The sequence below is a fragment of the Lacerta agilis genome, chromosome 8 (genome assembly GCF_009819535.1).
Source record: "Lacerta agilis isolate rLacAgi1 chromosome 8, rLacAgi1.pri, whole genome shotgun sequence".
NCBI classification, from domain to species: domain Eukaryota; kingdom Metazoa; phylum Chordata; class Lepidosauria; order Squamata; family Lacertidae; genus Lacerta; species Lacerta agilis.
Window position 1 is genome coordinate 40,924,368 of NC_046319.1, and position 26,961 is coordinate 40,951,328.

At 43.2% G+C, this 26,961-nt stretch overlaps 1 protein-coding gene across 1 annotated transcript; it reads right to left on the reverse strand.

The window, feature by feature from the left end:
- Positions 1–506: 506 nt before the first annotated feature.
- CENPT (centromere protein T) lies at positions 507–26,437 on the reverse strand. Its single transcript, XM_033158661.1, has 16 exons — positions 26,245–26,437; positions 24,732–24,831; positions 23,942–24,035; positions 22,369–22,499; positions 20,408–20,441; positions 18,190–18,332; positions 17,749–18,000; positions 16,870–16,903; positions 13,029–13,223; positions 12,357–12,883; positions 11,807–12,016; positions 3,663–3,918; positions 3,172–3,312; positions 2,191–2,355; positions 1,836–1,940; positions 507–884 (listed from the first exon to the last, which is right to left on the reverse strand). Exons 1-16 carry the CDS (start codon positions 26,383–26,385, stop codon positions 758–760), a joined length of 2,655 nt encoding a protein of 884 aa, XP_033014552.1. The 5' UTR covers positions 26,386–26,437; the 3' UTR covers positions 507–757.
- Between the last annotated feature and the right edge of the window lie 524 nt (positions 26,438–26,961).

Below are 26,961 nucleotides of genomic sequence, written 5' to 3' on the forward strand. Positions count from 1 at the left end.
GTAGAACAAAACTGTCCTCAAAGAGCTCTGGTGACAGCCCTGCTGGAGTATTAGCCTTAGTTAATAGAGGGTCTGACTTCTTAGAGGCCGTGACCAAAGGGCTAAAAGTTGTTTACAACTGGCAGCATGCCTTTCTCCTCACAACTATGCACTTTAGTATTTACTAAGGCTCCTCCATTAAGTCAAAGTGGCAGTTTACACATTGAAAGCTTAGGGATAAATGTTTTTAGAAGATTCTTTACATCTACTTCCCTTACTAGAATTTCTGTGAGATGACAATAAAACGGTTCAGTTTCTTTCTGGCATTTAAGCCAGTATTTCCACTAAGCCTAGATCTGGTTTGTTATTGCAAAGGCAGTTCATCAGGTGTTTGGGCAGCCTTCAATGGAGCAAAATTTTATGCTATGAAGTTTAAGATGGCACACTTGAGACTCTTTGACTCTTCTATCCTCCAGCACACTGTGTAATACATATCAGTTCTTCAGAGTAAAATACAGAACTTGTGCTCGGCAAAACATTGCTTTATTTTACAACCACTGTACAGGAATATGAAGAAAGCTTCTGTACTACAGGAGACAAAGGTAAAAAGAGTAAATACTTATTTTATTCACAATTGAGATTTTCCCCTAGTCTTTTAAGTAAAGTACTGAGAACTTGCTGGGTGTACTGTAAATGTTCTAATTCTAGAGCCTCCCAGGGTGTTTCTGGAACTGCATTCCTTTCCCCATATTGAGAACAGATTGCCACCAGCATTTCATCATAGCATGGGAGGGAACACTTTATTTCCACTAGTGGCAACAGGAATTAGCAGCTGCCTGTACTCCAGAGGCATATGACGCTCTATCAGCACATTTAATGGAATCTTGTCAGTTATCAGTCCTTGCCTGGATTAAAGGGGGGGGGATGGAGGAAGAAAATAATACATGAGTTAGGAAATAAAGTTTGTTTACAACTAATGGTCATTATGGCTATAACTCAAATAACTACCTGGTTGCCATTTGCTATTAGGCAGAAAATTAGTTCTCACCAAAATTTATTCTTTCTGATCATTGCCCTCATGAACTGTGACTGTAGTTTCAGATAATCGAGAGGCCAGACAGATATTTTAAATCAAGGCAGGGTATACAGAAATCGCTTACCATGTCAATCTAAAAGCATTGGGGACATGAATGAATGAATAAGCATTGGGGACATGATGTGGGACAGCACAAACCTATGTTTGATAGAGACTGAATACACAAGGTTTTTTTAAGGATATTCAGGAGCAGGCTCTGAATTTAGCACAGTCGCCAGACATTTGTCCAAAGCTGGGCATTGGCACTGAGTAGCAAGTTGTGTAAGTGTAAGATGGGACTGCCCAGTTAACATTCACCAGCCCCTCTTCATCACATTCCTCTCTGCTGAAATGTCCATTTCAGTTCCCTTTGTACTGAATATCCCATGATACACACAACTGCCTCTTTTTTATGTCAGGTATTGGAAAGAGGTTCTTGTAATACAATGACCTCAAAACTTTCTTTAGCAGAACAGATTTTACTCAAAGACTCCAACAAAGTAGTCTTGACTACTTCTACACCCCATGTCTGCTTGAAGGAAAACAAAGGGCCAGGTTAGAGACTACTTGCTTTGCAATAAAGCTGCCTGGAAATTGACTTGCAGAAGGCCCCAGGACTGTATAAAAAGTGTTAGTTTTCAAGTATGCATGCCCTTCTATTAGTCAATTACTGTTTGAGAGATCTGTTTTCAGAAATATACACAACTTCAGTAACACTGGTCTGGAACATCCCTTCAATTTGATGAAGAGCCCTTAAAACAACAAACTAAATATCCTTTACCGCCTCATGAGAAGCTCCAGATCAGCTGGTTCTATAGTCTTTCTTCTGGCATGATTTACATAGGCTTCCAAGTCGTCACTCAGTTGTTTAAAGTACAAGTCCACACTAAAAGGATACGAAAAGCAAGTTAAGCAAGCTGCAGCCTTCCTACATTCCAAGGGATGGCTATGCTGCAAGGCTACAAGAAAAACAAGAGGACCCAGTCCTCAAAACGTGTGGCAATGATGGAAACTGACAGCACAACATCCTTCATGCCATATAGCCACACTTTGGTTTTCTTGGTCCAACAGTGTTCAGCTGGCAACCTCTTCTCCCACATCATTAATTGGTATGAAAGGTGTTCACCGTTACTCACCAATTCTCCACAGCCTTGAAAGCATCCTTGGTCACTGGCATCTTCACACAGTGGACAAATACATTTTTTACAAACTTGCGGGGGAGAGCCGGCTCACGTTTTCCTCTGCATGCCCTCTGAGCTGGCTTTGTAGCCTGCTTAACTGAAAGCTGTTTTGAAAGAGACCTCCAAGGGAAATAAGCGTTAAATGTATGCAGCAAGATCTACGCAACATACAACACATAATCCCCCTGATTTACTTCCTCAGGGATGTTTCACCTTAGTTTAATGTTGAAAAGAGTGAGTGCTTCATGTACATTAGTAACAATGTGACTGGCCTACCAACAGAGGTAAACAGAAAGGGAAGAAATAATGTATAGAATAGCCAGAAATGGCAAAGTAGTATGAAAATTCAGAATTCCTATGTATTATTATTTATTGAATTTATATGCCCGGAGGTCTCAGGGTGGTTCACAGAAAAGATCAACATAAAAACCACAATATAATCAAAATAAAAACAACCCAATTAACATTGCCTCCGTCAAAAAAAGAGTAGTCCTGTGTTTCCACTAGAAAGATTTGGCAGATCTGCATTCCCACACCTTTTTAAGCATCAGCAGCTACAATCTCGGGCACTGTTGTGACAAGGATACTAAATCAGAACAGCTAAAGAATAGTTTGAGGTCAAATTAAGCATGTGCAAAATGCTTATGCATCACTGAGTAACGGCAACCAGCCATTAAAAAAAGAGAGTTGGAGCAGGACTTCTAGGTCAGAAGAAATGACTTCTAGGCAACACATTGCACCTCTTGCATTGAGAAACTGAGCATTGCAAAGAAGCCCGAGAAGCTACAAAGGCTTGTGCAGGCCAGACACCCAAATGTAGTCCTTTTTATGCTGTAGACAGCATACGGCAAAACAGCTATTTCAGATTAATAGAAGTCAGTTGCCATAGTCAGTTGCTGAGGCTGAAATTCTATCCCATTGCAATTATATAGTTACCTGGAGGCAGCCACTTTTGGAGCATGTAGGGCAGACAGCAATGGTGTACACTGCAAAACTCTAGTACGTACAAATGCCGGTGTCTTTTCAGTTAAGTCTGATGGGAGAAAAAAAAGATAAGCCCTTTGCATGCCATCTCCAAGAAGCATTCAGAGTAGGCTGAAAGGCAGTAGGTGAGTCACAGATACGGTTGCTTGAAGCATCTTGGGACTTCCTCCCTTTTCACTGCTGACCTAATACTGCACAGCAAGGGCTTGAGTGATTCACCAGCAACTGATTTCTTAGCACTGGGTAGAAATCTAGCTGTGAATCCTTGCTGGGAGTTTGAGATGAGATAAGGAAATAATTCAAGAACAAGTAATGCTCCGGAATAGGGCTGTACATTGATAAGTCTCACCATGACAGTCCCCAAAGAGCTAAAATACTGTTTTGTTCTGAAAATCTGGAGGAATGAGCTCACCAACAGGTAGCTTCAAATTCCATTTGTCTACACTTCCATGAGTAACCACAATTCCATTCCCCTTCCCAAACAAATCTTCTCACCAACTTTCTCGGAATCCATTTCAGTCTCTGACACCTCCTCAGTTTCAGAATCCATTTCAGCTTCTGAAACCATGTCATCCATAGTTTCTTGAGATGTTCTGTCTTCCATTTCTTTTGTTGGTAGCCTCTCAAACTGCTCAGATCTCTTTCTACTTACACATCTGCTTGGAGTTCCAGCTGTAGTACTTTGGGGGTTCTGAATATCTACAAGTCAGAAGCAAATAGGGTATTCATTGAGTGACAAATAAAATCTTGGAGAACTTTTAGAAATACAGTCAAACACAATACACCTGGGTCTGCAACTACCCATTCACATATTGCCAAATAGTTTTTAGCTTTGACAATATTGCTGGAGTTCAGCAGAGAAGGCACATGAAAAAATTCCCTCTGGAGTCTCATCTCCACAAGTAAAAAGAAGTCATGTTCTAGGAACTGGCACTACTCAATCCGATTTTAGCTCCTGATATCACACCTGAAACATATGTTCTCTGCAACGTTATGATCCGCAAATGACTGATGAGATCCATAGTATGTTTATTTTATTTAAAAGAATTTATAAAACCACTTAAACAAAAAAATCTGTAACTGGTGCATATAGGGCAATTTAAAACAATGATCAACATACAAATAAAAACCAGCAAAATTCATAATTTGTTTACATGTCTGTATAGGTTTGCCAAAACAAAAAGTAGTACTATACATGGCCTGGATTACTATGCTGATCTTTTTGGAGAACAGACAGGGCAATCATTCGATGCCGAGGTGACCATCAATCAGTCAAATCTTCCAGAATGGCAAGTGGTGACTCCCGCAGAAATAAAATCTCTGATAAGAGTTTAAAACCAATAAAGCGCCAGGCAAGGACATGATGCCACCAGAGCTATTTAAGACATATGGAATGGTGGCAACCCACCTTGGCCAAGCTCTACATCCATATAAATAATACAGCTCAAATGCCAGCTGGCTGGAAATTGAACATCATCGTCCCAATTTATAAGAAAGGTGATAAAACCCTCCCTCAAAATTACCACCCCATTAGCCTGCTGGACCTCCCCTCCAGACTCTATGCCCGTCATCTGCTTACCAAATTAACAGACTGGCTAAGTGAAAATAACACCTTATATGAGGAACAAGCAGGGTTCAGAGCTGGATATAGTACTATTGACCAGTGTTTTACACTGTCTCATATCAACAAATATACTCATGAGAACAAATGTAACCTGTTCATAGCTGTCAACGTTTCCCTTTTTTTAAGGGAAATTCCCTTATTCCGAATAGGATTCCTCACAAAAAAAGGGAAAAGTTGACAGCTATGAACCTGTTTGCTGCCTTTATTGACCTATGTGCTTCTTTTGACTCAACCAACCGTAATAGACTGTGGAAGAAACTCTCAAATGCTAATATAGACCTACAACTCTTATTATTAATTCGTGAATTGTATCGTGACACCAAAACACAAGTTAGAGTGGGCTTAAGGGGAAGTCTGTCAGAATCATTTAAGACAGGAATGTCCAACAGGTTGATCGCCAGGAAGTTTCTGGTCGATCGCCGGTAGATTAAAAAGCTCTCCCCCTAAAAAAAGCTCAACAACTCTTGTCTTTCTCTGCCCCCAAAAGCTCAAAAACAATGGGCAATTGCAGAGAGCTCCTTCCCTCTTGCCGGCAAAGAGCTGTGTGTGTGTGTGTGTGTTGCGCAGGATGGTCCCGGTGGGGGGAGGGCGTAGTCTAACCCTGTTAATGCTTCCCGGATATCTGGTGTAGCTTCTCCAGATGCATGTCTCCTTTCTCAGTGCAGTTCCCCTCCACCCTGCTGGGGAGAGAAGGCTTGCAGACTTTCTTTTTAAAAGCAGAGACCAGGGAGAGAGAGAGGGGCTGCTCCCCCCGCTGCACAATCTTTAGGGTGGGATTTGTTCCCGCGTCTTCCATTGCCCCCCAACCTGGCCGTGGTGTGAAGAGAAAGAAGCCCTCTTTTCTTCCTTTCTCTTCCTTTCCTCCCCGACCCAGCCTGTCCCCATTTACGACTTTGCAGTGTCTCCCCAGCCAACACCACCTCACTGAAAGACTCTTGTTTTCCAGAGAGCCAATTGCTCAAGATCTTTGCTGTCTTTTGAAAAATCCATTTGGAAACAACAGCCCTCAATCTTTCTCTACTTCTCCCCTCCCCGCTTCCCTTTGTCCCATTGATCTGGTGGGGTGGGGTGGGGTGGGGGAGAGGCGCAGTCTGTTTGTGTGTGTGTGTTAAGCCCCGGAATGACATTCTTCCATTTGTGTGTGTTAAGACCCTGAATGACACTCTTCCATTTCCCTCTCCTGGTGTGTTTGTGTGTTTACGTGCGCGCACTTGTGCGTGGATGGAGTGGAAGCAGCATGATGCTATGGAGCCCCTGCCTGCTCCTCCTCCTGTGCGCCCTGCTCTGCACCTCTGGGGACACCAGCATCAGCTAGGGATGGGGAGCCGCCTGCCTGGGTGGGTGCCGTGAAGGCAACAAATGGGAAGCTCTCTTCCTATAGAAGCACCAGAACGCTAAACTAGAGCTAAGGTATTCAGGCTGCAATCCTGTACACATTTTCCTGAAAGTAAATCTCCCTGAACTAAATGAAACTTACTTCTGAGTAGACATGCATAATCAATCACAGAAATCAAAATGTAATTTTCCTCTTCTAAAAAACAGCCACACCAATGTATTATCCAGGAGTGACAAGGCGTGTGTCTGTGGGGCTGGGGTGCTTTCTGTCCCCAACCCTTTCGATGCGAGGCTAATTGCTAGGGACCGTCCTATTTTCTGCACTTCCACGTTTCCACCACTTTGATCTTTGCCAGTTTCACATCCCACTTCCTTCCATGCAACTCCTGGATCGGGTCCTCCCCGCTCCATCCCCCTTCCAATAGTCTTCCTTGCTGGTTTAGGTTTTAGGTCAAGCCTAAGAGTCTCCAGGCAGGAGGGGGGATTGCGCGATCCCATTCCAGTCCCTCCCCCATTGCTCAACCGCCTGCCTTTTACTTGACCCTCATGAGAACAAACTTGGCAGTCGGGGGGGGGGGGATGATGAGGCATCATTTTGACAGCTGCACTGTAGATGGAGGCGGGGCAGCGGCATTGTCACTCCTTGTTTGTCCCCGTTAAGAGGAATTGATACCACCCCACCCTCGCTAGCAATGCTTCTTATTTACACAATGACCATTCGTGGAAGCTCCCCCCAGCGCCTCCTCAGAAAGCAGCAGCAAGCCAGACGACCCAGTGAGGGTCTCTCTCGGGCTCTGCGGCGACAGAATTCCCCCCTTTTGGGAGTTGGCGGTGCAATGTCCTTTGCCTGCCGATAATTTTTTATCACTTTCCTAATATGCAGGACCATCTGGAAAAAAGCCTGACTTTGTTTTTCAAACAGAGAAGTATGTGGCTGAAACTGATTCTGTTATTCTGGAGTTAGAAAAAAGATTTGGTGACTTCCAAAAAAATTGAATTAATTGTAGAATACATGTCATTTCCATTCAAATCTGATTTGGACATTGAAGAAATTGCAGTCATCAGTACAAATTACTCATTGTGCAAAACATCTCTTGAAAATGAGATATTAACTCTGGAAAATGTCATTTTTTCTGAGGGCCCGTGCAGAAGAAGAATCATTTTGGAAGTTTGTGCCTACACAGAAATTTCCAGATTTGAGAAGATGCAGTGAAATTTTACACTCATGTCTTGGTTCTACTTATTTGTGTGAATCTGCATTTTCATATTTAAAAATGACGAAGAGTAAGTAACGTTCAAACATGACAGATGAGCACCTTAAGGATTCCCTGAAGCTGGCCCTGACACAGTCACAGTACTCACCTGATATCGAACAGTTGGTTACCGAAATGGTGATGCAGGTGTCACACTAACAATGGATGAAGGCAAGTATTTTTTAAGAACTCTTGATAGGTAGGTTAAAGGAGCGGGTAAAGGAGTTTGTGCGGCGTAGAGTTTTGCGAGTGCTTTTATGCAACTCTCTCCCAAGAAATCTCTAAAAGTTTCTGTTGTCCCCCATAAGAAAAGTATTTGGGCAGTGCTCCCCCCAAAAAGGTTACCAAATCTGGTCACTCCCCTTTCATTCTCCCTAAAAGCTTTGAGCCGAACCCCTAAAAAAAACAACGGGGCATTCCTCATCCCAAAAAAGGTCAACTTTGAGCTGAACACCAAAAAACGGGGGTAGATCACTGCCAGATTTTAATTCTGAAAGTAGATCACAGTCTCTTGGGAGTTGGCCATCCCTGATTTAAGACATCAAAAGGCATGAAACAAGGCTGCATATTGACTCCCACATTTTTTTACTTTTATATAAATGATATGGTGCCACATCTAACATAGGCGCAATCCCTGCTCCATCAATTAGTAACAGGAAGATATCCTGTCTGCTGTACGCCGATGATGTGGTGCTTCTATCACTCTCCTGATTAGGTCTTAATAATCTGCTCACAGCTTTCAGCTTGTATTACAAGCGGGAAGAGCTTGTCGTGAATTACTCCAAGACCAAAATTTTGGTCTTTGGGAAATGTAGCCCCCGTTTCAAATGGAAAATGGACCAGCAGAATCTCGAGCAGATACACTCCTTTAGGTATCTGAGGGTTCTTTTCACTGAGACACTATCATGGAAGGGGCATATCGAGGCGGCAAAACCCAAAGCACAGAAAGCTTGTGGGGCATTAATGAAATTCTATTTTACAGCGGGTGGCCAGTTACTAGAACCTGTGTTGAAAATCTTTGCCAGTAAAGTGGTTTCCCAGATGCTCCATGGAGTAGCAATATGGGGCATGGATCCAAATGCTAACAAAGCCTTAGAAATAGTGCAGAACAAATTCCTCAGGAAAGTGCTCTCGCTCCCCAATGGGACCCCATCTGCTCTTCTCCGCGTGGAAGCAGATGTGACAACAATAAGAGCTAGAACTGACTATCTATGTCAGGGGTCTGCAACCTTTAAGACACAAAGAGCCACTTGGACCCGTTTCCAAAGGAAAAAACAACAACTGGGAGCCGCAAAACCATTGCGACATTTAAAACAAATATAACGCTGCATATATTGTTTCTTACCTTAATGCAATAATAATAAATAACGTATAGGAGCCAATGCAAAGTATAATTAGTAAAAACAACAAGAATAAGTTCTTACTTTTTTGCATTGACTCAGGGGCGTACCCAGGATCAAAACTGGGGGGGGGGCAAGCCATGATCGTTCAGGTTGTGACATTTCAGCACGGAAAGGCGAATGAAACCAAAATTTTAGGGAAATTATATATAATTATAGCAGTGCTTTATTACAGTAGTTATTACAATTATTTGCTTGGTTTTTTAAAATTTTTATTCTAGTTACATGTCTTATACCAGGGGTGGCCAACTCCCAAGAAACTGTGATCTACTTTCAGCAGTGATCTACCCCCGTTTTTGGGGGTTCAGCTCAAAGTTGTTTGGGGGGGTGTGGTGGGTGGGAGAGAGGGCTTCCCCCTCTAAGATAGGTTGGCAAGCGAACTAATAAAGAAAGAAAAAGGGGGTGGGAATGGAAAAGTGGGGTGTAAAAATATAAATTGGGGGTGGGGTGGGGTGGGGAGGATATCTATTAAAAATATGTAGTAGTTTAAAAAATAAAAATAAAGGGGGGAAATCTTTTTCTTCTTTTTCCTTTTTTTGAAAACAAAAACAAAAGGGGAAGAGAAAAGAAAAAGGGGGGATAGAGGGAGAAAAGGGTAATAATAAAAATTCAAATAGAGTAGCTGCAGCAGCTGTGGGGGGTGTTTGTTTGTTTTTCGTTTGTTTGTTTGATTTAAAAATGGGATTTCTCCCCTTGGATTAAAAAAGGAGGGGAGGAAGAAAAAGAGAGGGGGGTGGGAGAGCAAGGCAAAAAGCCAAAAAGCAAAAAACAGGTTTGGGGGGGGGGAATTGCGCCAGGCACTGCAGCGCGCTGGCCTCGGGGCTCCGGGCCCCCGAGCCGCCCTTGGGGCCGTCGTTGAGCATGTACTGGCGCTGGCGAAGCACCGGTTGGCTGAGGTTTCAGAAGCAGCCCGGACGTTTTCGCCGCCGCCGCCCCAAAGCAGCTCTACTTCATCCTGTCGGTGACCATCACCGCCCTCCCGTCACGGCGACGCTTGGCCCGCCTGCTCCGCCCTCCGCGCGGCCGCTTTGAAAAGGATTCCGCCCGACAGGGGCCGCTCAGAACAGGGGCCGCCGCCACTTCCCGCCGCCTTTATTATCCCGACTCTTTTCTTTCTTTCTTTCTTTCTCTCTCTCTCTCTCGATAACTCGCAAAGCCCAGCTCCTTCTTCTCCCCGCCCTAACGCCACCCTCATTGGCACGTTCCCCTCAAACAGGAACAGGCATCCCGGCGGCTCATTGGCCGGACGAAACGTCGCTCTCCTGTGCCCGCCTCCCGCCTTCATCCTCAGTGGCTACCTCGGCGGTAAGGCCCCGGCTCCGAGCCTATGCGCCAAGGCGGGCGATCTGTCCTGCCAAGCGGCACGCTGAGGTGGTAAAAGCTCAGCCCTCCCCACACGCTTATTGGTGTGAAGAAGTCGCTTCCTCTCTCTGGGAGTGGTTAAGGTGGACATCAATCTTGGGTCTGTCCTCGGGAACCCCGAGAGGGCTGAGAAAGACAGCCCAACGTTGATGCGGATTATTCATGGTTTTTTGGCCCCCTTTTTTTTGCCGATAACCATTTAATTATTATTGATAGGGCATTGAAAGGGGGCATGCCGGAGCCGCGGGAGACCTGTCAGAGAGCCGCATGCGGCTCCGGAGCCGCAGGTTGCTGACCCCCGATCTATGTCTAAACTACTGTATGTGAAAAGATTCCATTCTCTATTGGAGGAGAGATTCCCTGCTATGTCCCATACAGAACGGGAACAGACCAAATGTTGGAAGGATAGTATCCACGCCTCTTGACCCAATATCAACTACAAGATCTTCAGGTGATCATGAAGATGGATAAGAGGCACTTAAGAGATTGTCTCTTCAGGTCCGATGCAGAAAGGGATTTAACCATGATTGTCACTACCAAAAGTTCACCATGGTTCCCACTTACCGGTATCAAAACGGAGCACATCCGAGCTAGTTATCTGACAGAGCTTCCACTTGCCGCACTAAGAATCGCTTTTACAGAATTATGATTGTAATCGATGCCCTCGGCGGTGGTGGTCGGTACGGCAAAGTACAGTACAAGGAGAAACTTTGTGTGGGCAACCTTGCGTAGAGGACCTGTACCACTATTTATTGCAATGCCCTCTATATATAGAACCAAGAGAATGATTTATAAAACCCCTGCTTACGAATGGAACACACTCAAACAGGGTGGAAAAGGTGAAATGGCTGCTGAGTGATACTGATGACTTTCTAACTTATAAAGTAGCACTATATGCATTGGCAGGTAAGAAGATCAGGAGAAAAGTAGTAGATAAAATAGTGGTCAATTGCAAAGGTGACTCGGACATTTAAGCTGGCACATTCTACCTGAGAACCCCCTGCTATTCTATCGAATGCAACAAAGAATTTATTGGAGACGTGATTGTGGTTTGTTGTATTTGCAGCACCTGATGTTTTTATGGTTTTATGGATATTGTTGCTTTTCTTTTTGTTCCCTTTTGTGAATGAAGTCATGGCCTTTGGCTAGTGCAATAAAGTTTATGATGACGACGACTATACATGGCCCTGTAAGCAATTTCTCCAACCTAAACCAGAGGTGAGGAATCCTGCCGCTGCAGATCTAGCCATGCTTTAACTCTTACCCTGGAAAGACTGACATCCCTATTAATATGGTTCTAATTTGTGATTAACTCAGACTTCTTGGTTAATCAATAAGCTCTATCAATAAATATGGCCCAACTCTGTTTCTTACTTGGTTCCAATCCTATCTTTGTGTTAATTTTTATGGGAAATAGTCAAGTGGCAAGGATAATACTTGGTTCAAGACTATTACTCTAGAAAGGTTAAAAGCAGAATGAGAAGAGATGCCAACACTGAAAGAGAAGAGGAGCGTCATGCATCCTTTGCTGCAACTTCCACTCAGTTATCTGTGTAAGGTTGTCTATATGCCCTGTCCCAAAAAGGATTTCCCCAGCAGCTGACTGCACTTACCCCTTTCACTGGGGAAAGGTTCTTCCTGCAGGTGAGTCCCTGCAGCAAGGTTCACAGCAGTTGGAACCACACTGCTTTCCAGCTCCTTGCTTATGTGTGGGATCATTTCTTTCACCAAAAGCTTGGCAGACTTTTCATTCAGTGAAGGATGCAGGTGGCCTGGATGTGCTTCTGGGAGTTTGGCATCACTTGGTGATGATCTTACTGGGTCTATATTAACAAGAGCAAAATTAAGTTAGGCATTACAGGTGTCCAGAAAATACAAAAGATAGGCAGAAGGAAGATTCCCAAAATGACAAGACACCTCTTAAATGTTTGTCCCTATATATGAGGGAAAGGAGGAAGGAAAAGTTGGAGGGTTTTCGTATTAGTTAAGCTTGTCCCAGATGTGCTCCAGGAGTCATAGCAGATTTCTTATGTTGAGGAAGTGAATGTATTGGAAGCAAGAAGAGAAGCATCCAAATCACCTGGAAGGGAGGAGATAAAACACTAATGCAATTGTTGTTGTGAAAGTCTTCAACTTTCCTCACTTCCACTGCAGATTACTTACTGGCGGGCAGATGATTTTCAGGACTTAAGAAGTGTTCCATATCACTGTTCCCATGCAGGCTCTCTTGCTGCCCTCTTTCAGGAGTAACAGTCCTTTCCTGGAACACAACTCTCAACCCATTTGCATGTTCAGTGCTCTGCATTAACATCTGTTTTTGATGATCGCGTAATAATCCTTCCTTAGGATTCTGCAGGCTCTGCTGATGATCTTCCATTGGATTAGCAGCATTTTCCTCAAGTACAGCTTCAGTCCCATCAACGCAGTCAGTGTATTGTGTGAATATCTCTTTTTGTTCATTCTGTGTCACTCCTTCAACAGTCAAATCATTCTCTGCACCCTGCCAGGGTGTCTCAATAGAAGATGGCAAGCTCTCTCTGGCTAAAGACTGCCTTGTCGGGTGAAGCTGAGAATGAACAGCAGAAAGCCCTGCTCCACTCTGCCTGCTGAGCTCAGGTTGGGCAATCGACTCTGTATCAGCAAATTGTGCTGAGGAATCATTTGATAACGTACTTGGAGCCAAAAGGTAGCTCTGTGCTGTTGGGAAAAAAAATCAAAAACGAATTAGCCTTTTAAATGGAGATAACAGTCTGAGCATTCCATGCTCCACCATTATAACTTTCAGACACTTCCTTCTGCACTGGAATATTAATCTCCCCTCTACTCACAGGTTGCTACTCAAATAGACACAGGCACCCAGTCCAAATGAGAACCAAAGGAAACTCACAGCCTTTTGTTTGCAGCAAGTTTTGTTCAATGCCGTCTTCAAAAGCTTTCACAGTAACACATCTGTAATTCTTTGGCCTACGAACTAAGCCTTTCTTCCCAGCAGAGCGCAATGGCGGTGGGGTTCTAAAAGAGATCTGAGACCTGAGGACATAAGAACAGAGCACATGAAACATATGGCTTGTTGTTCTAGCACTGCTTTCCCTCTCTAATAATGGTCATTGTTGCATGGTAGTATAATGAACAGGGAGCCCTATACACGGAATCACCAGCTGGCTCTTGTATTCATCTTCCTAATGGACTCTGATTTTTCTCACTGAATCCCAATGGAGCCGACAGTTCCCGTATCATTGGACCCATAGAGCTCAACTGTCATAGCCATACTCAAACCAAGCTCAGAGAACACAATCCTGGGTAGACAAATGTGGCATTGGACCTACTGTATGTGGGATGTAAACACAGAGCAGCCAAACCCAACACTGCTAGAGTGGACATGAAGGTAACTCAGTCCTCCAGGCTTAACTTCCTGTTTACCTGGACTGAGTTACAGGAACCAGAAGTAGGTGTGGTCTTACCTGGGAACAAGAACCCAAAGAAGACTCCCCATTTTTGCCTCGTCTTTTGAACTAGCAGGATGCTCTCTCAGCTTGCAGCTGAGAGAATCAGAGGTGAAGCCTGTTCCCCTATGGAAGCAGCTTCACCACATGTAAATAGATTTATCTAAGCTTATCTGCCTCTTTGAGCCTGTACTATGACTCACGGATAACTGTAAGTAAACTCTATTATATCTAATAATCAGTACTGTATTGTGTCTTTGCTTTTAAGAGGGAAGAAGGGAAATATACCAGGAATATATATTTCTTATAGAGGCTTTAGCAAGCCTATGCAACCGTTTTCTGCTGTGTTTTAAAAGGGAATGTGACTCTGCTAAGTCTGGAGCTTGCTCACACAAGCTGGGATGATATATATAAAATAATATATCATCATCCACACTCCTAAACATTCCCACACTGTAAAGTTTCATTTTATGTAGGGAATAGAGGTGATCCTTGGATGGGTTGTCCTTCCCACTCACGCCACTAGGCAGGAATATGCAAATTAGAGCTGTTCTTACATTGTAGTGGGAGGGTGAGTGAGAGGGCAAGCTCCCCTGCTGAAGGTATCGAAGCTCAAGTAAAAAAGCTACCTACAGCCCCTTAAAAAGGTGTCATGAAACCTGAAAGAATACAAACCCATCTTTCAGTTTCATCCACCAAGCTAACTCAAACACATCACTTAGACCAGGGGCTTCCAACTGTGGCCCTCAGACCACCAATGGATCATGAGCTTCATTTAGGTATGGGTGTGAAGAACATCCATCACTTTAAATATCCATGCTGATTTTTAATTGTATCTCCTGTAACTATATTCCTATTGATGTTCCTATAATCAATCCCTGCAAATAAATAAAAATAAAACAACACAACACATGAGTAAGTAATTGTGGTCTTTACTGACAGTTGTATTATATGTTATAAATAACATATCCACAAATATGTTATTTAGCACTGTGGGAATAAGGGAAACTTGGTAATTCAGTCATTAATTTACCACAAGGAAACTCTACTTGTAGACTCATTTAAAAGCCAAATTAACTTCTAGATGATTATGGCTTTTAAACAGATACCCTAAGGAAATTGACAGTATATATCAGGGGTAGTCAACCTTTTTATACCTACCACCCACTAATGCATCTTTCTTGATGGTAAAATTTCCTTACCACCCACCAGTGCTTGATGGAAGGAGGATTCAGCTTGTAATGTAGAATCCCCCACCGCCCACCTAGAATCCTGAAACGCCCACTAGTGGGCAGTAGGGACCAGGTTGACAACCCCTGGTACTATCATGTATCAAATGCTGATAAAGCAGAAATCCCTAACTATGGGGTGGGGGGCAAAGTAAGAATAGAAAGTTGATAACTTTTACTGACACACAGTGTGTGTGATGATACCAGAGATGGATTTAGGGAAGCGCAACCAGTTCAGTCACACTGGCAATGGAGCCTGGGGGGGGGGGGCACAATTATGAGGTAAAATGGAAAGTGAGAGGCAGAGGAGAGGGGCTGAATCTTAGTGTCACACGGGGTGCCACTGAAATTTGAGATCCCAAGGTCTGCAACTGATAATACTATTCAGCAGTGCAAAAACAGTCTAAATATTCACACATAGGTTAAAATCAGACAATTCTCCAAACCAGGGAATAGCTATCCTTTTTTCAGACAAAGGACCACAGTGGCCCGTGGACAACCCACTGGGAGCCACACATCAAAGCAGCCATGGCCTTTTCTCACCCTTATTGCTAATTAATTTCACTTTCCTCAATAAGTACTACCCAACATCACTGCACTTCTACTTCCCTTATTCCCTGGATGCACATTCAAGTCGAAAATTTCATTCACAGCTGTTTCCAGAAACAAGGAAAATAGCTTGGAAAGGCTTCTGCACTGGTTCCAGCTTCCCAGGAGCATAATGTGGCGGGGGGAGGGGGGCTGCCAGGGCGATCACCCTGGGCATTTTTTTCTGAGCGGCGTGCTGCTTACACTGCCTTCCCCAAGCCAGACCTGTGCTGCTTTGCAAGGCTAGGATCTGATCAGATCCCAGCCTCGCAAAGCAGGACTGGCTCAGGGAGGGTGGCATGAGAAGGAAGCCATGTGCCCATTGATCTCAGCCTTGCCCTTGAGGGGCTGGGATCAAAGGGTGCATGGCTGTTGTGCCCTTCTCCTGCCATCCTCCCTGAGCCACTCTGGCAACAAGGACTGATGCATGGCGGGCTCCATTCACACACACACACGGCATACATGCACACCCCAGACACCATGAAACCACACCCTGCAACTCTAGCTTTGTCTCCCTGTTGCTAATCCATAAAAGAAAAAATGGGACCTTCTCTGCCTCTTACTTCCTGTGCAGCTACTTTTGGTGAAAGAATAACAATGGGTTGTTAGTTCTAAGGCAGTTTTACAACTGTGGATGGGGATCATGGTCATGCTCCATCATTCCTCCTGCTTCCACCCCATCCAAATCAGGCTCCATGGCTACTTACTTGTAGTTCTTATTTGCTCTCCCTTGCTGGTTTCAGTGTCTGCCATTGTTCATGCAAATGCCTGACAATGAGGTGAATCTAACTAAGGTCCTTGAGGGCTCAACAGCACCACCTGCTGCTTTGCAAAAATTACAACCCCCCCCCCAATATGCAATACAGCAGCCAAATTGCTTGGGGGACATAGGCGTTCTTGAGGGTGGTGTATACAGGCCACAGCTTAGCCATCCCTGCTCCAAACCATGGTATGAAGGATCAGGAACAAGCAGTGGAAGCCTTAGGCTTATGCACTCACTTCTCCTCTCTCCATCTAGCCTGATAAACAAGAGATTTAGAAACCTCTCCTAATCTTCTCCCTTTTCCTGCAGGTGGGCAGAGGGGAGAAAGCAGGCTCATCAGCTTGAGACTTTCTGGTGCTCACTTCTGCTGCTCCAGATCACTGTTTGGATGATCATCTGAATGCAGCCATACTGAATGTAGTGGCATATAAAGCAACCAAGTATCAGTAGCTCCAGCACCTCTGACATCACTGCTGTAGCCCTCACTAGGTACATATCATGAAAAGTGGGTAAGAAATCAAATAAATAATAAAAATAATAGTTTGTAATTCCTCTTTCATCAGTGTTGACAATGTACTGGATCCTGACATTATGTTGTTCAGTAGAGGAAGAATCAGTTATTACAGCGTAGTTACAGAGCAAAGATAACTTACTTTGTCCGAGATGTGTCGTCCAACAATGAATGAGCTAGAAAAGAGATCAAGGCATATATTCAATGGCCATGGTAGTGAAGTGTGCAAATTCTACATCTTACAAAAATATTATTTAATGAATCAACTATGCTTTATGATTAATATAGTGGTACCTTTACGAATTTAATCCATTCCAGAAGTCCGTTCTTAAACTGAAACTGTTCTGAAACTGAGGCGCGCTTTCCCTAATGAGGCCTCCTGCCGCCGGTGCCCTTCCACCGTTCGGATTCCGTTCTTAGACTGAGGTAAAGTTCGCAAACCGGGACAGTATTTTCAGTTTTGTGAAGTTCGTAAACTGAATCGTAAACAGGACTGTTCTTAAACCAAGGTACCACTGTACTGTGTAAATATTTAATTATTTATTTCACTTATACTTTTGCTCTTCAGAGCTCAGAGTGGCTTGTAATACTTCCCAGGGCCAGACCTGCTTTAATTTCAGCAACAAAACTGTATCATGTGCCTTCTGACTGTTCTCTAGGCAATTCAGAAATATTAAATATGGAAATTCTCTGCAGTGTTAATCTGAGCCATATTCATGGGTGAGTTCAGAAGGACACAGCAATTACTCTCAGTGACATATTCCAAAGCCAACACATGGCCTGTTCATTGCAAGACATATTTGGCTAAGGCACCAGAATACCATTAACACTAGCTCTGGTTGTTTCCAACAATTCTCCACAAAAGGGAGTGCTCATTGTTCAGTGCCTGGCGCTCCTTGCAAAATACAGTACCTCTTTGGTTATTTCTGATGCTGCTCCCATTTGTGCACATTACTGGGCAAAAGAAAAGCATGAGCTGATTTTTGTTAAATAGACAGATGGGGAAAAGTAGACTACTCACTTATATTTCCTTTGTTCTGTGTCACTCCTTCAACAGCCAAATCATTTTCTGCACCCTGCCAGGGTGTCTCAATAGAAGATGGCAAACTCTCTCTGGCTAAAGACTGAATTGTTGGGTGAAGCTGAGAATGAACAGCAGAAAGCCCTGCTCCACTCTGCCTGCTGAGCTCAGGTTGGGCAATCGACTCTGTATCAGCAAATTGTGCTGAGGAATCATTTGATAACGTACTTGGAGCCACAAGGTAGCTCTGTGCTGTTGAAAAAAAAATCAAAAACGAATTAGCCTTTTAAATGGAGATAACAATCTGAGCATTCCATGCTCCACCATTATAACTTTCAGACTCTTCCTTCTGCACTGGAATATTATTCTCCCCTCTACTCACAGGTTGCTACTCAAATAGACACAGGCACCCAGTCCAAATAAGAACCAAAGGAAACTCACAGCCTTTTGTTTGCAGCAAGTTTTGTTCAATGCCGTCTTCAAAAGCTTTCACAGTAACACATCTGTAATTCTTTGGCCTACGGACTAAGCCTTTCTTCCCAGCAGAGCGCAATGGCGGTGGGGTTCTAAAAGAGATCTGAGACCTGAGAACATAAGAACAGAGCACATGAAACATATGGCTTGTTGTTCTAGCACTGCTTTCCCTCTCTAATAATGGTCATTGTTGCATGGTAGTATAATGAACAGGGAGCCCTATACACGGAATCACCAGCTGGCTCTTGTATTCATCTTCCTAATGGACTCTGATTTTTCTCACTGAATCCCAATGGAGCCGACAGTTCCTGTATCATTGGACCCATGGAGCTCAACTGTCATAGCCATACTCAAACCAAGCTCAGAGAACACAATCTAGGGTGGACAGATAAACCCCACAAAGTAGCTGGTGAAAGTCCCCTCACAGCCATAGAATTCAGTCAGCTAAACAAACAGCTGTGAATTCCTTTAGGTTTACAACAACAACAACACCCCATGCAAATAAATAAAAACATGGAACCTATGAAAAAATTGGTCATTGCGGTCACTGAGAGCCAGTGTGGTGTAGTGGTTAAGAGTGGTAGACTTGTAATCTGGTGAACCGGGTTTGCGTCTCCACTCCTCCACATGCAGCTGCTGGGTGACCTTGGGCTAGTCACACTTCTTTGAAGTCTCTCAGCCCCACTCACCTCACAGAGTGTTTGTTGTGGGGGAGGAAGGGAAAGGAGAATGTTAGCCGCTTTGAGACTCCTTCGGGTAGTGATAAAGCAGGATATCAAATCCAAACTCTTCTTTAGTGACAGCTATGTTACCCTTTTCCATGAATACGTTATTTAGGAGTGTGGGAATCAGGGAAAATTCATTACTGAATTGCCACAAGGAAATCTAGTAAACTCAGTGTGAGGTTTCTGTAGTGGCTTCTCACAAGTAAAGAGTCCTGCCTCTGGGTCCTCTTATTTACGGGATTTATTGTACAACTATATACTTTGCAGAGCTGAAAAGTCTGTGACCGTCTTAGTCACTCTCACATCCTGGAAGTGGCGCTTTTCGGGAGCGCCCCCAACAAAAGAACTTGGGCACCCCAAGTCTCCTCCTCTCATTCCTGCGTTTCACCCCTCTATGCAATTGGGGCGACGGAACTGCCGTTGCCCCCTCTTCCACTGAGCCACTTGGTCGGTGTTGGGAACCTAGAGCATCCCACAGCCCCTTCCCCACAGAGCTCTCTTCCTGACTGTCGCTCCCACAGGATGTCTCCCTGCTCCAGTGGTGTTGGGAACCTTCAGCCTCGCAGAGCCCTTCCACCACCCCGCTGGGCTCTGACGGTTCCCTGACGCTCAGGGAACCATATCTTTTTAAAACACAAAAATAACATCTTGATATTTGTGGTTCTGAAGCAGGAAACAAGAAATTGACATTATGTGTGAAGGGCTGGTGTAACAAAGGCAGATTTCCCCCATCCTGTCCATGTTGCAAACCAAGCTGAAAACTCTAAAACTAGGCAGGAGAGTAAAAAAAAAGAGAAAGCTGATAAACATGGCTACTTCCCACATGTATTCCATTTTAATTTTTTTAATTAATAACGAATGAATTTCAGTTTACTCAGCAAATGCACCCCACTCCCACATATATCATTTAAATTTTGGCATTGTTCAAAAGCAAGGCATTTTAAGCTGCCTAGATATTCACAAATAGGCAACACAATCCTCCAAACCAAGCATTAACCACCCCTATGCCAAATAATGGTTTAAAGGATCAGAAACAAGCAGTTCAGTCCTTGAGCTTATGTACTCCCCTTCTCTGCCACATAGGCAAGAGGAGATTAGAAGCTTCTGCTTCTAGTCTCCTCTCTTTATCTAAATTGGAGGAGGAAGCTCATCATCTTGAAGATTTATAGTGCTCACTCCCAGCCCTTCAAACCATGGGTTGAAGGATCATCAGAATGCAGCCATACTGGATGTAGTGACTTATAGTTCAACCAAGTACTTCCAACACTTCTGTCATCATACCTGTAACCTGCTTTGGGACGTTATGGTGAAGGGCAGATAAGAGATTTAATAAATAATACAATAATATGTTGTAATTGTTCTTTCATCCCTTTCCACAATATACTAGATGCTGACTTTATGTTGCTCAGCAGGGCAAGAATCGGTTGTTACACCATAGTCACAGAGCAAAAATAACTTACTCTGACTGAGATGTGATGTTCAACAATGAATGAGCTGAAAAGGAAGTCAAGACATGTTTTAGATGGCTATGCTAATGAAATGTGCAAGTTTTTCAGAAATATTATTTAATGAATAAACTATGCTTTACTACTGGAAAAAGTTCAATTATATCACATTCTAAGACTAGAGAGAGAAACATATTTTTAAAAAAATATGACCATGCATCAAAGGATTATTTAATTATTTCACTTATACTGCTCCTTTTCACAGCTCAGAGTGAGTTATGTATAGTTTGGATAGTTACCCTGAACGTACTTTTCTCTGGAGAGGTGAACAAGTCATCCATCCACTATAGTGGTACCTCGGAAGTTGAATGGAATCCGTTCCGAAAGTCCATTCGACTTCCAAAATGTCCGGAAACCAAATTATGGCCTCTGATTGGCTGCAGGAAGCCCCTGCAGCCAATCAGAAGCTGTGCAAGCCCTGCCACCCTATCAGATGTTTGGGTTCCAAAGAACATTCACAAACCAGAACACTCACTTCTGGGTTTGCGCCGTTCGAGAGCCAAAACATCCGAGTACCAAGGTATGACTGTAATTGGTTGGATAAGCCCACATTTTGCCCTAGAGAGGCAAGGAATCACATAACCACCTTTTTTATATAGCGATTCAACAGGTCTTTTTGAGGAAGGAAAACAACCCATGCCTTACAGACTAGCAAAAATCAAAGGCTCCCCACCCCCAATAAACTGGAAGACAGCCACTCGCCCAGAAATATGGATGCAAATGACAATTTTTTATGCTAACGAATGAAGGGGATGAAGTCCTGACTGGAATTGAAGCAATCTCACCCATGTCATCAAGAAGCTGAATACCAACTAGCTCTAGCTGGGTAGGACTGTTGAGGAGCTTCATGCTAGGAGCATGGGTGTTAAAATCCTTTAAGGCAGGCACAGCAGAGGGTTATGTCAAGGACCTGCAAAAGCAACTAGCATTTGCTAGGTCATGGACATGCTGGAGTTCCCGTGCTACACTACACTGGCGCAGCTTGGTGCGGAGGACTCGCTTCCATGGCACTGGAAATTGCATCTGCGCAGACGCCGGAAATTGTGGACCCACAGAGGGATCTCAGTGAATGGATGCATCCTTCACCCCATTCTCTGTACTGGAATTATCTGTAATGTTGATCTGACCAATATCCCAAAAGTGATATCAGAATAACATAGCAACTGTTTCTACAGTGGCATATTTCAGAGGCTAGGCATGGTCTGTTTCTCTGCATGAAATATCAGACTAAGGCACCAGCAAACCATTAACATCTCATTCTATTGTTTCCAGCTATAGAAAAAAATGCTTGTTGTTTTCGGAACTGGTGTTCCTTCCTCTGCAACACATATAGTGGTTAATTATCCTCTTTAGCCATTGCTGCTGCTGCTGCTCCCCACCCCCACCCCCAAATTTGGGTACTTGACTAGTCAAAGGAAGAGCATGTGCTGACTTTTTTATGTAGAGAAGCAGTGTCACTTCTGCCTTTCACTTTTAGTACCCCCACCCTGGTGGTACATTGCTGTTTATAATTTCAGTTGGCAAGCAAGGTTACAATAAGGTGGATTGTTCCAGGATATTCTCAGAACAAAAATAATATAACGAACCTTTTGGAACTCCTTTTCTTTCATAGTTACTACTTAAATGTAACATATTTTCACAAATGTATATCAGGCAGTTCTATTCCCCATTTCAAATTAGGGTTGGATTGATATAACCCTGCTTTTATTGGTGTCTAAATTACTGAGCTTGGTCAGTGAACTGCAGTCCAAGGGTGACACTCTCCTATTTGGTTTTCTTAAAGTTATAACCTCCCCAAAGCAGTGGAGAAGCAGACAATTCATTTAACAGTTTACTTTACTCTGATCTTCAAACAACAAGATTCATAAAATCCTCAGCTTTTCTAGTGCACCCTAACCTTCAATGCTCTCACTCACTTGACGCAAGTTGCTCATCCAGAGCTCTCTCAAACACAGAAAGACGGACCTTCTTTTTTGACCTAGTGTTGAGCAGTGCAGTCCGAGATGTAGCCTTGGGAGCAGAGTCAGACAAATGGATTTCTGGGTTGCTGAAAGATGACAAAGCCAGTCTTCAGTCAGGAAAACAGTTTAATGTCAACTTCCAGGAAATATGCCAACATTTCCCTAGCCTTGCTGAAGAAAGAATTTGTCTTCATAGTTAAGGAACAAATGAGGGCATAAAGTTTAGTGTCACTACAATTGGGTGACCTGAGCAGAGCTTGCACAATACCAACATACAGCTGCTCAATCTTACTATCAGTGACATAGTGGGACCATACCTACAGGAATACCGCCTGCTCAAATTGGAAAGTCAAAGGGGGGAAAAGGACATTTTACAGTGCAATCCTTTATAAGCCTACATGGAGGTAAGTCCCACTGAGTTCACTTAGGCTTATTTCCAGAAAAGTGTTGATAGGACTGTAGCCATAATCTGGTAGAACTGTATACTCAGAAGGAGTAAGACATTTGTCAGCAAGTATACAAACATGCTTCATGCACAGAACATCAGTGAGAAATCACACTCTTGTGAAATGTCAGGATACTGGCTATACTAGCAGCATATTGAGATGCCCTTAGTCATTATCCATGTATCTAATTACACTTCTGTGCTCTGTATGGTCTTGCTGGAAAAAGCTTTATATATTTCATTGCTAATTAAGGACCATCTACTATTTATAAGAACAGACAAAACTGCAGAGAGAATCTGTTTGCTTTTAGCTATAATTAAAATTATTTGTGTAGCACCAACAGTGTTCATAGCACCTTATAAAGGAATGTGAGCCCACACAAACTTAAAATAAAATTTGCAAGTATTTTGTTATTGAGCTGTTCTTCCTGTCCCCCACCCAAGCGCAGAAAGTTCAGTCTCAGAACCACCTGTCTTATGCCATGTCACCACTATTGTCTGCATCATCTTCCAGCCACTCAGCACTTTTGCTACCCTACTTCTGTGAAAGTGTCTCAAAATAGAAGAGTTGCCACATAAGCAGTGGGGTTGTTATTAAGCTTCTGAAAATATCCCCCATTACCTCTTTAAGTACAGTGACAGGCTGTGTCCCTCCAGCTGTTGTTAGACAACAACTCTTGAAATACAACTGCCATCATTCCTGACCACACTGGTGGGGGCTGGTGGGAACTTCAGTACAACACAACTTCTGAAGGGTCACAGGCTCCTCATCCCTGCCTTAAAACTTATGTTATTATAAATGGATGGTTGATTCAATTTGGTCCTCTTGCAGTAGCAAAGCAAGTTAACTTCCAGCCTCCATTTCCCTAAAGCAACCATTCAACAGCTAGTCAGCTTTGTTCGGCATCCATCACATCATCCCTTACAAACTTCTTCATTTTGGTTCCATTACGTAATGTCAGTGAGCACAATACAACATATTGCAAAAACACAAGAAAACAGCCTGGACAAAATTTCCAGGTTTTCAAAAGAATTTTACAAAGAAATATGCTTAGGATTGCAGCCTTAATCATGTTTAGTTACCTGCAGGGTACACTCTTCAAAGGAGCTTGGAATACTGTCTCCACTGGTTTGGGGGAATCAGGTTTTTCAGGAACAAGAGGGGAGATTATTGGCTCTGTTAAAAGAATACATGGACAAATTGTATTTCTAATGGATCTCCAAGCAAATTAAAATTGCAGCAAGAAGATGAGCGGGGGAAATGTCTAACTGCACTTTTAAAGCAGAGAATAATGACTGTAACACTGCCATAGACAAGAGAGATTTGAACTGGATTGTGACCATAAAAAAGACTTTGTCCTTTACACCGTGCTCAAAATAGCATTGTGCAAAGCAATCTTTTAAAATGAATATTTAAAGTGGCAGACAGATATGTTCAATTTATTAGACTTATATTAGTTTCAGAAATGCATCAGGAGACTGAACTTAATGTGAAGATATATTCTCAGAGGATGAATGGTATACTGAAGTGGGTTACTCCTCACTTGCTCTGACACTTATATAAATTACACTTTGTCCCTGTTGTTTGGTGGAGTATATAAATTACACTTTGTCCCTGTTGTTTGGAGGATACTGTAGCAGCTTTACCAAAAAACCATACTGCCAAAGTCAATGGTAGAAGGTTTTATACAGAAGGTCCTAGGTTCAATCCCCAACATTTCCAGGAAGGACCAGAAATGTCCATCTGAAACCCTGAGGAGCTGTTGCCAATCAGTAACTGTATTGAACTAATAGGACCAATTTTCTATTGGTATAATGCTGCCCCTTCCCTCTACTTAACAGCAACACAGACATTATTCTATCCCCTACTTACGGGTCTCCAGAACCTTCCTGAATAGAGTTTGAGGTGTTGCTAAATCCGTATAAATAGAGGCACCAGGTCTTTGATAGGCCATGGATCTGAAGGGTATCTCCTGGGGAGATAAAAAGTCACTCTTGAAGCCAGGTAGCACACTCCTAGGTTACAACAGAATTCTAAGGACATGTCTTAGATTGAATGGACTTAAATCAAAGTGCTTTAAACCAGCAAGAAAAAAGGCCAACATAAACCATTGATCAATATAAGCCATTGATCTAAATTTTCCATTGATTACTTCTTCAGATATTTCCTAAACAAAAGTACAAATATGAACATTAAATCTGTAAATTTATAACCGAGTATTATTGTTGTTTCACTTTTAGAAACCAGATCCTCCATGTCAGTGCATATGTTTTTGAAAACTGTTTCGCCTCCTGAGGGAATGTCTTTAATGATTCCCATATACAATCTTTCTTTCGAACAGCATCCATTACAATGAGGTTAAGTATGGGAATACAAGAACATAAGCACTAGACAATTCTGTCTTCTGCTCTTCTTTTCAGTGTTGTTCATTTCTGCTTTTCTCTGCTTTGGGTCCAACCCCAGTCCCACAGAAACAAAGTAACAAACAAACATGAAATATCCATGACTGATAGGTTCAAGTAAGGTCTGATAGTTACTGCACAGACTGACTAGGTTATTTTTATGAAGCAAAATACTCATGTTAAAAAAACACCAAACATTTCATTCATTTACATAGAAGACCCTGATGTAATGCTGATGAAGGTAGTGCAGTGGTGGCTGCTTGTGTTCTTCTCCACCCTGTGTCCTCTGGCTTGTGAAGTACTTCAAGAGTCCATCATACCCCCAAGCTCTTCAAAATCTACATGAAGCCACTGGGGGAAATAATTCAATGGTTTGCACTGCCACCAAATGCTGATGACAAGTAGTTCTACCTTTCCTGTCTACCTACTAATCCCAGGGAGAGTATGGAACTTTTGAACAGCTACCGGTACCTGAATCCTGTTTTGGGCCTGATGAGAGAACAAGCTGTTGTCTATAGTCCAGATTTCTATTGTACATAGCTGGTTTATACTAGAGTATTTTTTTAAGGATTTTATTTTATTAATATATTTGTAAGCACCAAGAGGACTTAAATGAAGCACATGACTCACTAACACCTTCATTTGATTTTAGCAAACATTCAAGAAAGCAGATTTAAGATTACAACCTCATCTTAAACTCCAGTTTATGTCTCAGTTTTAATTTGTATGTGAAAAGTGCCCTTCTTTCAAGTGATGACAGAAGCTCAGCACAGGGGCAGGCCCCACTCTTGCAACACCTATGTAGGGCTTCATTTATGAGTAAAGTAACCACATTAGGATTTTTTTTAATGTTTATTGTTTCACATGCGTGCATTTTTTAAAAGTGCATGGAAGCTGCTCGGAAAGATACGTATCCTGAAAATGCAACATATTTTTTTGTTGTTATAACTGATAATTAGGGTCCGTGCTGCCCCGCCCGGTACCTTCGTCTTCAACCGCAGTGACCGCCTCTGGCCCCGCGGGGTCTCCAGCTTCTCCTCGAGCAAGCTGCTCCGAGTAGCCATGGCTGCCTCTTTCTGTATTTTAGTTGCCGACAGGCGGCCGCTGCGGCGAGTCTCTGGCATAGTGCAAACAGCCACCGGCCAGCAGGCGCGAGACTCAAACGGCTGCTTCTTTCTCTCCCGCTCAGGGATTCAAGCTGCATCAGCTAAGAGAGTCTCGCGACAATTCCTCGCTTCGGCCCACGACCGGGTCGTCACCTCTCGCGTTGGTTGCTGGGAGATGTAGTTATGCCGCGTTCTACAGCAGAGGCTCCTTTGTCTCAGTTACAGGTGGGTAGCCGTGTTGGTCTGCCATAGTCAAAACAAAATCGAAAATTCTTTCTAGTAGCACCTTAGAGACCAACTGAGTTTGTTCCTGGTATGAGCTTTCGTGTGCATGCACACTTCTTCAGATACTGAAGAAGTGTGCATGCACACGAAAGCTCATACCAGGAACAAGCTCCTTTGTCTGTTACTGTACTGTTGCATGCGCCCTACCGGATCCTATACAGAGCGAATAAAACCGGATACGTGGAGCTCAAAGTTTACATGGGCGCATTCTCTGCCAAAACATACTTCCTCTCACCCCGTTTCCCTAATCTGATTATTTAAGACTGAGAAATATGAGGATGTCTAGATTTACAGCATTGCTCGAACTAC